The following is a 12,068-nucleotide window of genomic DNA, read 5'->3' as shown; positions in this document are numbered from 1 at the left end:
CACATAGTCAAGGAGATTTTCACTCTCGGTCCTGTGTTCCTACACAACATGTTCCCCTTAGAGAGATTCATGGGAGTCCTAAAGAAATATGTTCACAACCGTGCTCGCCCAGAAGGAAGCATCGCCAAGGGCTATGGAACAGAAGAGGTCATTGAGTTCTGTGTTGACTTTATTCCCGACCTTGACTCGATTGGTGTTCCTGAATCGAGACATGAGGGGAGACTAAGCGGAAAGGGGACACTAGGGAGGAAAACATATATTGGTACGGATGATGATTATTTCAATAAAGCGCACTACACAGTTCTACAGAACTCCTCTTTGGTAGATCCGTATATTGAGACACACAAGGATCTCTTACGATCCGAGTTTCCAGGGAAGACTGAAGCTTGGATTACGCATAAGCACATGGAAACTTTCGGCGGTTGGTTGCGAAAAAAATGTCAAGGTGATGAGAGCATCCATGAGCAACTGTATTTATTGGCTATGCAACCATCATGGCATATCGTCACATACAAAGGGTACGAGATAAATGGGAACATATTCTACACAGTAGCCCAAGATAAAAGGAGTACCAACCAAAACAGTGGTGTCCGCATAGATGCCACAGACCCGAATGGGAATAAGCAGACATATTATGGACGCATAGATGAAATATGGGAACTAGAATATGCACCTACTTTGAAGATCCCATTGTTCAAGTGCCAATGGGTCAAGGTGACCGGAGGCGGAGTAACAGTAGACAACGAGTATGGAATGACAACAGTAGACCTTAGTAATATTGGGTACAAAGACGAACCATTCGTCCTTGCCAAGGATGTGAATCAGGTGTTCTATGTCAATGATATGTCTACCAAACCAAAAAGAGGGAAAAACAATAATGACTCAACCAAAGAGCCAAAGCGCCACATAGTTCTTTCAGGGAAAAGAGTCATCGTGGGAATTGAGGACAAGTCGGACGTGTCAGAAGAATATGAAAAGGATGACCGAATTCCGCCCTTCAAAGTGAACAAAGACCCTAGCATCTTGGTAAATGATGAGGACACTCCATGGTTACGAAGCGATCATAACCAAGGGACATACGTAAAGAAGAAGTTCACTGCTGTGCCCACTTGATGATATAGTGATTTAATATAGTGTGTGTTTGAGATATTATGTAATAATTGTGAATTCAGATGTTTATTATGTCATATTTCAAATTAAATCAATGTTTGATTTGGTGGGATTTCTCTCTCAAAAAGGTAAATTAGGATACTGAGTGATGAAAAATTAAAATATTAACGTTAAAATGATGTGAAAACAAATTTCCTGTCCAAAACCAATAATTTTAATAATTTTAATTAAACACTACATTTTTGCATTAACGAAATAATAAATATTAGTTACATTATGTTTTATAATTCTAACAAAAAATAAAAAAAGTTAGGTTATCGATTTTTCCTATGTGCAATAAACAAAAATAAAATTCATATTTTTAACAAAATAATTTTATGCCTTTTATTTAATTTACTATGTATTTAATAAAAACTATTGCATTTCTATTGTATTTAACAAGACTATTGCTTAAAACAGGCGGGAAACGAAACTGCAGGCCACCTTTACTCCCGGGTGGGAAGCCCACCCGGGAGTAAAGGTGGGCTGCAGTTTCGTGGCCCGCCAAAAAAAGCCTTTACTCCCGGTGCGTGTTACCAACCGGGAGTAAAGGTATACCTTTACTCCCGGTTGGTAACACGCACCGGGAGTAAAGGCACCTTTACTCCCGGTTGGTAATACGCACCGGGAGTAAAGGGTTTTTACTCCCGGTTGGTGGCTGGCACCGGGAGTAATTCTCCTCTGCTATATAACCTCCAGCGCCTGGCAGATCGATCTGCTCGTCTTCTTCCTCGTCGAACACCGCCGCCCTCTTCTTTGACCTCGCGCCGCGTCCGTTCGCCTTCCGTGACACCGGCGCCGCCGTCTTCTTCCTCGTGCGGCCTCCACCGCGCGCGCCCGTGCCCCTCCTCCGCGCTTGCCCGTGGCCCTCCACCGCGCCCTCCTCCGTGCCCGAGGCCCTCCACCGCGCGTTGCCCCACCGCGCCGGCCCGAGGCCCTCCAGTACGTACACTGCCGAGCTTCGAGGTGATATATTCGTCGATCTCTTTGTACATTCGTCCGAGCCCTCCACTGCCGAGTTATAGATCACGTCGAAAACTACAACTTTGGTGTAAGCCATGTCAACGGTCGAGGTCGATTGAAAATTCCAAATTTTGAATCACAAAATCTATAGAAACTAAAAATGAATATTTGGAACTCTAAATGATTTTAAATAAAAACATATCTTAAGGCAAGTTTTGAATATTTGGAACTCTAAATGACAAGTATAATTAAGGATCACCAATGAAATTACTTTAGAAATTAATTAGATCGATGTAAATCCATGGCTTGTATAATAAACACGCTATATATTATTTGGAAACAACGCTACGAACCATCCGCTAATGATCCAGCCCATCAACCGCCATATATTCATCACTATATGATATGCCATTATTTCAAGATGCAGTTTCAATAGAAGAATTTTTTCTATCTTCATAGATCAATGTTTGTTAACGAAATTTTATCCAAATATATTCATGTAGGGTCTTTTTTTTTGAAGGATTTGTTGTAGGATATATAATGGTCAAATAGGAACTCAATTTTGATACCCAGTTTATAAACAAAGCGTTTTTTAGTTTATCAAAAATATCACATGTTTCTTCATTTGTGAACTTTGAATATACAGATATAATATATTAATGTTGCTAAAGTAATATGAGCATTACATATTTTTTTCCGGGAAGACTATCTTCAAACTTTATATCATAGCATCAGAGATCGCCTATAGAAGAAGAAAATAAATTCTTATCATTTCGGAAATAGTAATGGTTATATGAGCAATAAGACACATATACTTACATTTCATAATGGCTTATACTTATATTATTAACATAGAATTTTCTCATATGATGTATGACTACATGGTTGATCACATGGTACATAGGATCACAACATCACGCACCGACACCGCCCCGGCCCGCCTCACGTCGTCGTCGTCGTCAGCACGCCGGCCCGCCTCACGTCATCGTCGTCAGCACACCGGCCACCGTGCCGACACGTATATATACGTCATTTGTATTCATATGCATTTCGTCCATGCGTTTCTATGTATACGGCGGAGCACCGCCGCCCTCGTTCACCCATGTGTACAGACATATATACGGCGGAGTGGAGCACCGCCACTCTTGTCACACCGCCCTTTCTCGTGCCCTAATTCGCCCTAGTACCGACGTAGTTCGTCCTAGTGTGGCGAATTGCGTCCGTGATCGAGGGGCAAGATTTAATAATGCATATTGTTTGTAGATTTTACGCATGTAATAAGCAAAGATTTGACGTACTATATATTGGTTTTGTTTTTTGAAGCTAGATGGCCGACCCGAGAAATATGGATGAGGAGGAGTTGATGATGAATTTGATCAACACTGGCACTCAAGTTGCCGGCGATGATGGTGCTAAAAATAACGTGCAAGAGGATGTAGATGACGGGAGTCAGTACTTAGCTCTTGAACAAAATGAGCAACAACATATTGGCCAAGTATATATTTTTTATTATTAGCTATATATATATATTATCATATGTCTTATGTGTGCTCATGACATTAAAAATAATGTTTATGTTTTGTAGCCCTCTGGATCGACATCAACAACTACAACGAAGAGTAAAAATGTTCGAGGTCCCAAAAAGCCATTGGAGGGTCGCTTCATCATCTCGGAGTTCAATGTGGATACAGGAGAACGGGGGGGGCCGAATAAAATGAAATTTGTGCACCACTGTGGTTACCTTGTACGGGACCGGCTCCCGATTAGTACCCGTGAATGGAAGAAGAAGACCAATGCTCCTCATATCAGTTTTGTCTCCGATCGTGACAAGGCGTTAATTTGGAATGATGTCTTGGTACATTTCACGCTCCAAACAGATGATTATGATGATATAATAGATGGTGATGAATTGAAGGAGCGAGTTAGGGATTGGGCAATGAAGAAGATGGCCACCCAGTTTCAGACTTGGAAGAAACACCTATACACGACGTATGTCAAGAAGAACATAGCACCAGATTTTACTGTCCCAGGCCCGATCTCAAAGCAGAGGCCCTATTGGGATGAGTTTGTACAGTACAAGACTTCAGAAGAGGGTGTGAGTCGGGTGATAAAGAACCAACGTAATGCCCAACAGAAGACATACCACCATACCTTGGGATCAGGTGGCTACCCGACTGCCATTAAGAAGTGGAACAAAATGGAAGCAGACCTTCTTGCCAAGGGTATCAGACCAGAATCACTCGAGTGGGGAGAACGTGCAAAGAATTGGTTTTTCGCTCATGGGGGAACACTAGACCAGGAGACAGGGAAGTGCGTTTATGGCGCAAGACTGCAAGAAGCAGCAGAAAGATTGTTTTATGCTCAGAGAGCTGCTGCTAGTGGTGCGTTCAGGCCCAACAGAGAGAAGGATGAGCTGACATACGCCATCGGGACTATTGAACATGGTGGCCGAACTAGAGGCAAAGGAAGTGTCTCGTGGGAGCATGGATTCCCTCAGGACAGACCTTCCTACAGAAGTCGCCAGAGAAAGAAGGAAGAAGAGGCACACCGGCTCCAGAGGTTGGAGGAAGCGGTGCGTGAAGCACAGGAGCGGGAAAAAAACCTTGAAGCGAGAATGCAGGAGGAAATCAAAAGGCAAGTGCAAATAGCAGTGAGTGCAAGCAAGCAGGCATCAGAGCCAGGAATCAACATTAGCCAATCTGTTCAGTTGAAAAGCAGCTGCGCTTCCACGGAGATACCAAATCAAGGGGACACAGGACTGCGCTTCCCTGTGGATGACGTCACTGAACCTTGTACAACGTGTGAGCTACACATTCCGAAGGAGAATTCCACAATCAAGGTGGCTATCGGTCTTGTTAATCCTATCGACCGAACCAAGACACCAAGGATTCATGGGAATATAATCCAAGAAGGATATGCCACCATCTCGGTAGATAAAGCTGAAAAAGGTTTTAGTGATTTGCCTCTTGACATTCCTGGAGGTGATGGCGAGAAGACTCTAGGAGAAGCGGAGAAGACATTCATTCTATGGCGCAAGCGCTACATCATCATTCCAGGGATGTCGGCTCCACCTCCTTCTGAACTACCTCACCATAGGTACGTGCGGATGAAAACACTACATCATTAATTTGTATTGGCTTAAATAATTAACAATCTGCTCATAATAATATGTCATTCCTTTTTTTGTAGCAGATCCTCCCCCAACCTAAATCCAATTGTTCAATCGCCAGATCATCATAGTGCTCTGTACGATGACATTGTGTTGGAAGACGAGGCTGCATCCACACCCTCTCCAAGGAGGTCTCCAACGCCACAGCCGCCACCTCCAAGGAGGTCTCCAACGCCGCTGCCAACACCTCCAAGGAGGTCTCCAACGCCGCTGCCAACACCTCCAAGGAGGTCTCCAACGCCTCCCCCGCCCCCGCCTACCAAGAAGCCTAGCAAGAGGCCAGCCCCTCAAACGAAGAATCAGTCCCCGCCTGCAAAGAAAGCCACCGTGAAACCAAGGGCTATTCCCAAAATAATATCTGAAGAGAAGGAAGAAGGAACTGATGCATATAAAAAAGACATGTCTAGATTCTATGACAAACTTAAAATGAATCAAGAAGCAAGGAGAAACCCAGAGAAACCGTACTTCTTCGTAGCTCCGGATATTTTAAGAAAAAAGGTGACTTCTTACCAGCATCAACAGCGGGAATCTCGTAAGCCGTCCAAATCAACGTTATCAGACTATGACCGCACTCTCACCAAGTCAATTGAGGCGGCACAGAAAAAGAAGCGGGCAGGGAAAGGAGTTGCCCAACTCGGACAACAAGCGCACCAATCAATCCCCCCGCTAGTTGTTGGTAATGAATATGGTTCGAATTTAGGATTAATGCATCAGGCAAACATACCTCCGGATGTCGATTTGGATCACCTTGGTGAATTTCTTGATGAGACTGGTCTCGACCTTTACCAGATGTTTGGTGATGGAAACATTGAGAGTGCGGCGGAGGTTGATATTTGGAAGAAAAAATTTGTACTAGGCCAGAGTCTATACAACCCTCAAGCCTTATCTGATCTGGGGACGCAAATGTACCTGCTAAACAAGTGGTACATGCAGGCGTCTACCAGTGGAGACATCTGCGTTGGTGTCAGAATTAGAGACGAACATTGGTTCCGTGGCGATGATGTTATGTATGTTGACTTTGCAGAATTTCATCAACTATGCCACCTTACCTCTCTGGACAAAGTTATCATTAGCTGCTATTGCCTGTAAGTAATAATTCTTTCGATCTATTATTAAACTCATCATATGTGTGTATATGCATATAAATTATCCTAACAAGTACTATATATATGCAGATTTACAATGACAGAGCTCAGAAAGGAAGGCTGCAATGAAATTGGTTTTGTTGATCCCCATATAGTATTCAAAGACCCAATTACTCCAATGACTAATTGGAAGTCTGAGTCAGAGAGTAACCTCATGAACTTCTTAGTGAACCAACGCCACAAGAAGGATATACTCTTTCCCTATAACTTCAAGTGAGTGTTAATCATGTCGATCATAGCCTTAATGGCTCATATGTTGATTCTAGTTAATTAATGAGTGTTATGCGTTATATCCTATAAACACATGCAGCAATCACTGGATATTGATGGACATCGATCTGGTGAAAAGTCACTTGATAATCTATGACTCGATGAGAAAACCACAACAAGACTACCAAGATATGATAGATATTATCCAGAGGTAATTTCGGGATCTCTAGCAACTATATATACACACAAACATGATGATTAACTATATCTGATGACGTGGCAAATTTTTTATTGGGCAGTGTTTGGAAAACCTTTATTGAGAAGCAACACATGGAAAAATACAAAGCGCCACTGAATGTAATCCCATTGAAAGTAAGTCCCCTGAATCGCATCATCTTTATTAATTAAACATATAGCTTTCACCGGATCACCAGATTGGATGACAAATCTTTTTCTCGTAAAGTGGTGTCTGAGGCAGGAACAGGGGAACAACTACTGTGGTTACTATGTTTGCAAGTTTATCAAGGTGCTCTCCCAAAGAACTCCTACAGAGAGACTCAAAGTACGTTAAAAATACACTATATATTCATTTAATTATTATTATTGATTGTGTTACTATGTCTTTATATATATATATGTACATATATTAATTTATTTTCCTTTAATTCAAACCTGTAGACTCGATGGTTGGAGGAAAAGGTCATACGGCAAGACCAAATCAAAGCAATTCAAGAGTCTATAGCCGGATTTCTTAATGAGCAGGTCATCGATTCCAAGGGCGAGTTCTACTTCGACCCAACACTGCCATTGAAGCCAAGCTAGAGGATGAGAAGAAACTTGTTATGTCACAACAACTATAATGCAATCTTTTGTAATATATGCACATGAAATAATATAATGTAAAATACACATATGCATGCATGCATGTAAATATATATATGATGCATGCATATATATATATATATATATATATATATATATATATATATATATATATATATATATATTTCTATGCTTGAATTGTGTGATTTAATACGTTCATTGTGCTTGAACCGAAACATACTATACGCGCGTATAAATATATAATTAGCAGCGTACAATACGACTTCGAAAACCTATTTTGAAAAGAAAACAAAAAAATGAAAAGAAAAGAAAAAAGAAAAAAACCTTTAGTCCCGGTTCGTATTACCAACCGGGACTAAAGGTGCCGGCCATCGTGGCATGTCAGGAGGCACCTTTAGTCCCGGTTGGTGTTACCCACCGGGACTAAAGGTCCTCCTTTAGTCCCGGTTCCTGACCCGGGACTAAAGGACCCCCCCTTTAGTCCCGGATGCTTGCTCCCGGGTGGGGAACCGGGACTAGAGGGGGTTCCCCACCGGGAGTAAAGCTCGGTTCTCTACCAGTGAAAGCCATACTTTGTGGTGGCACAAAACTATAAATCTCATTATTTCGGCCAGAAGAAGCCAAAGGAGAGGAGGTATGCTGATTATAGGAGAAGAAGGAGATAAAACCATATGGCCATATTGCTCTGGGGGTGTCGCTGATGCACTAGAAGATGCAATTTGTGGTTGAGGCCCATATGAAGTAGATGTAAAATTGCTCTTTTCGGCATCGGAAATGTTACCAAAAGGTTTGTTTTCAGGTTTAGCTGCCATAATAAGCTTATTCATATTCTCAACCAAGACATCAAATTTACATGCTAAGTGTCTTTACATAATTCTGCTAGATATACAAGACAAGTTTATATCTCAAAAAATACAAAATAAGTTGCTACAAGCTTGATGCATAAGTTAAATATAAGTTGTTAGTTGTATAAAAGAGCTTCAAAACACATCCAGTATTGGTTTTATTTCTAGATCTCATCGTAGGGTAACAGAACATTGCAAAAAGGATTTGAAAATGAATGTCAAACAAGGAAGCAATTGTCAAGGTCCAAATAAATGTGCTTACATCATCATGAAAGTGACATTCCCTGGCTTCTATTTGATTTTCTTTATGACACATGATTAATATATTGTTGTGTTTTCTGATTATAACCCAAGCTTGAGGCCTGTGTCAACCCCACCACACGCATTGTGGCTTACACTGCATAGTTTGCCATTCACCACCAAAAGGAAAATCACACGACAAAACAGGAAGAAAGGGGGTTGCACAGTCACACATCGCATGACTAGCCACGTGATATCTCAGTCCAAATGCATTTAGCTCTCTTCTTCCCTCTTTGGGCACCATTTGTCTGCCTTGAACAAACAGTTCATGTAACAAAGTAGGTGTGTAACACAACATATATGGCAAAACTACTTGCTCTTAGGTTAGTGACCAAACTAAATTACATTATATGACATGTCCTCTAATAAAACACTAATATACTTGCATACGTATCTTTTACAATGCCAAAAGTTGATGTATATATAAAAAACAAGGTTTATATAAAATGCAATGTGTAAGCTAGGGCCATAAACCTTGATAGGTCATATGACATGGTCATCTGCAGGGTCCAGCTATGGATAGACCTCGATAAGTGATCGAGATCCTAACACAGGACTAATCTTGTATTGGGTAAATCCTGCATCCAAGAAAATCTTATGCCATTTCTCCTCCTCTCTTTGTTTTCCTGGTAATATAACCATCATACATAGATCCAACAAAAGTTGAGCTTCCAGTGTCTGTTTAGACGGAGATGATCCTAAAACAACATCTATTATTATCACCTTCCCCTTTGGTTCTCTTGTAGAAATAGCTTCTTTGGATAGCTTCAAGATTTGAACACATTCCTCATCACTCCAGTTATGTAGAACAAACTGTCATAAGATATTTGAGTTACTTATATACTCCATCCATTCCAAATTATAAGACGTTAAAGCATTGTGTGTCATTAGCTACTACTGTAAACCTACGAAAATACACCTGCATCACTAGTGATGACCTAGTACTCATACCTTGAGTAACACAGCATCAGCTGGAGGGATGTACTCCATCATGTCGCCGGCGATGAACTCAACAGCACCAACATCAGCCGGCACGGCGTCCACCACCTGGGGCAACTCCAGCACGGAGCACCTCATGTGCGGGTAGGCCCTGGCGATGGCCCTCGCCGTCGTCCCGTCACCTCCTCCGACGTCCACCAGGGACGTCAGTCCCGCGAACACCGGGGCGCAGCTGCTGCGGGCGAGGATCTCCGCCACGAAGCGGCTGTCGGAGCTCATCCCTTCGCTGAAACACGCGCCGAACTCCGTGTCGCGGCAGGCCAGACCGTAGAGGCTCGCTCCGTTCGCCATCATGAACGGTGTCTCTGCTGCTGCGGCGTCTCCCTCGTCGTCCCTGAGCCAGTCAGCCAGGCTCTGAGACGCCCTGAAGTGGAGCGGCGAGCAGCACAGGAGCATGAACTGTGAAAGACATGTATGTTGACTGCTGCTGACGCTATTGTCGTCGTCGACGAGGAGGCGAGATGCCGGTGTGAGGCTGTAGCGCACGCCTACGACGGCCTCTCCGTCAACCGGGTTCTCCTGTCCGAATATCCCGGACACGGCCAAGAACGCCATGATGCGGGACACGCATGGCCGTTTGCTCGCGGCGACGGGGAGAGCAGCGTGCAGCTCGGGCAGAGACGCAGTGCCACCGCAGTGGTGGATGGCGTTGGGGATCCCGAGCTTGATCGCGCACTGCAGCGCCATGGATTTGAGGTAGCCGAAGGCGTGGCACCAAAGCTCTGCCTCGGCCTGCAAGAGCTCAGCCATGCTCGTCATGCAGAAATTGTTGGAAAAAGGGACGCACGACGAAAAGAAAAGTGAAGTTGCGTGCGAGGAGAAGAATTGAGCAGGGTGTATTAGGTCTTGTTTAAATATAGGGTGTAAAGTTTTTGGGTGTCACATGGAGATGTCGCATGGGATGTTCGGATACTAATAAAAAAAATTACAGAATCCGCTAGTAATCCGTGAGACGAATTTATTAAGCCTAATTAATCCGTCATTAGCACATGTGTTACTGAAGCACCACATTGTCAAATCATGGACTAATTAGGCTTAAAAGATTTGTCTCGCAAATTAGTCGCCAATTGTGTAATTACTTATTTTTTAGACTATATTTAATACTCCATACATATGTTCAAATATTCGATAGGATATGGAGTAAATTTTAGGGGGGGAACTAAACGAGCGTTAGTGAGGGACTGCACAGGGGCACAATAAAATACCAGACTGCGAGAGGAAGGAAAGGAGAAGAATTAAACAGGGTCACTACCGGACAGAGCATCTTTGCCGAGGGCCTGTCCCTTTGCCGAGGGCAAATAATCGGGCACTCGGCAAAGAGTCTTTGCCGAGGGCCTGACCCTCGGCAAAGAACAGCCCTCGGCAAAGACAAGCACACGGCAACAATAATTATTTACCGAGGGCTAAACCCTCGGCAAAGGGCCGGCCCTCGGCAACACCGCCTGACACGATGTCCATCTTCTACCGTCAATCTTTGCCGAGGGCATCACCGTTAGGCCCTCGGCAAAGACTTTTTAACCGTTTTTGCAATTTTTTTTTAAAAATCCTTTGCCGAGCACCCTGTGACCTGGCACTCGGCAAAGACAGTCGAAAAAATTCAATGAAACAAAAATAATTAAGGAAATATAGTAAAAAACTCAAAATTGTCCCAAATTTTGAAATGGAGTTTCAATTACTGTAGCAAGGCCCAAGAAAAAATGGGGAGAAAAAAACAATTTTTTTTTAATTTGCCGAGTGCCAACCTTGACACTCGGCAAAGACTGTCTTTGCTAAGCGCCAGGTCACTGGGCGCTCGGCAAAGGATTTTAAAAAAAATTGTAAAAAACTTTGCCGAGTGCCGCTGGGCCCGGCACTCGGCAAAGCTTCTAACCTAACGGCCCACAACGGGCCGGCCCAACCGACCCCCTCCTCTCTCCCACCCGCGCCCCCGTGCCCCCGCGCCCCCGCGTCCCTGCCGCGCCGCCGCCGCTCCCGGCCGCCCGCCGCCGCCCTCGTCGTCGTCCACCTCCGGCCGGCGAGCTCCTGCCGGGCCCGCACCCGGTGCCCGTCCCGCCCCAGCGCCCACCGTCTAGCCCCGGCGGCCCACGCGCCCCCACCCCGGTGGCCCAGCGCCCCACGCCCCGAGCTCGCCGGCGCCAGGCCGGCGCTCTCACCGGCCCCTGGCAGCCCGCGACCCCCGCGCCCGCGCCCCCAGCGTTCCCCGCGCCCCCGCCACCCGCCGCCCGTGCCCGGCACCCCTGCGGCCGGCCAGCAGAGGAGAAGGAGAGGAGCAAGAGGACGAAAGAGAAGGGGAGGAGGAAGAAAGAGAAGGGGAGAGGAGGAAGAGGAAGAAAGAGAAAGGGGAGGAGGAAGAAGAGGAAGGTGCGACCCGACCGCCCGTCGATCCCTCGCTTCGTTCGACCGCCGTTGATCCTAGAGCTGTGCTGCGGTATCCCGCCGTCATCG

General features: G+C 44.6%; 1 protein-coding gene across 5 annotated transcripts in view; it reads right to left on the bottom strand.

Annotated features, from left to right (window-relative positions):
• LOC136549549 (trans-resveratrol di-O-methyltransferase-like) overlaps positions 1–12,068 on the bottom strand; it is a 155,929-nt gene that overhangs the window by 101,486 nt on the left and 42,375 nt on the right. For 4 of the 5 annotated variants that reach the window (XR_010781947.1, XR_010781948.1, XM_066540855.1 and 1 more), the window contains exon 2: positions 9,576–10,355. Coding sequence is in view for 3 of the 5 variants with exons in the window: in XM_066540855.1 (XP_066396952.1) it covers positions 9,576–10,355 (780 nt within the window). In the remaining 2 variants the exon portion in view is untranslated. Of the gene's footprint in view, positions 1–8,822; positions 9,438–9,575; positions 10,356–12,068 lie in introns of those variants that run through there. The other variant, XM_066540856.1, reaches the window with a different exon arrangement.

This window comes from Miscanthus floridulus, chromosome 4 (genome assembly GCF_019320115.1).
Source record: "Miscanthus floridulus cultivar M001 chromosome 4, ASM1932011v1, whole genome shotgun sequence".
NCBI lineage: Eukaryota > Viridiplantae > Streptophyta > Magnoliopsida > Poales > Poaceae > Miscanthus > Miscanthus floridulus.
Note: the sequence above shows the minus strand (reverse complement) of the source record. Positions and strands in the feature narration are given on the sequence as shown.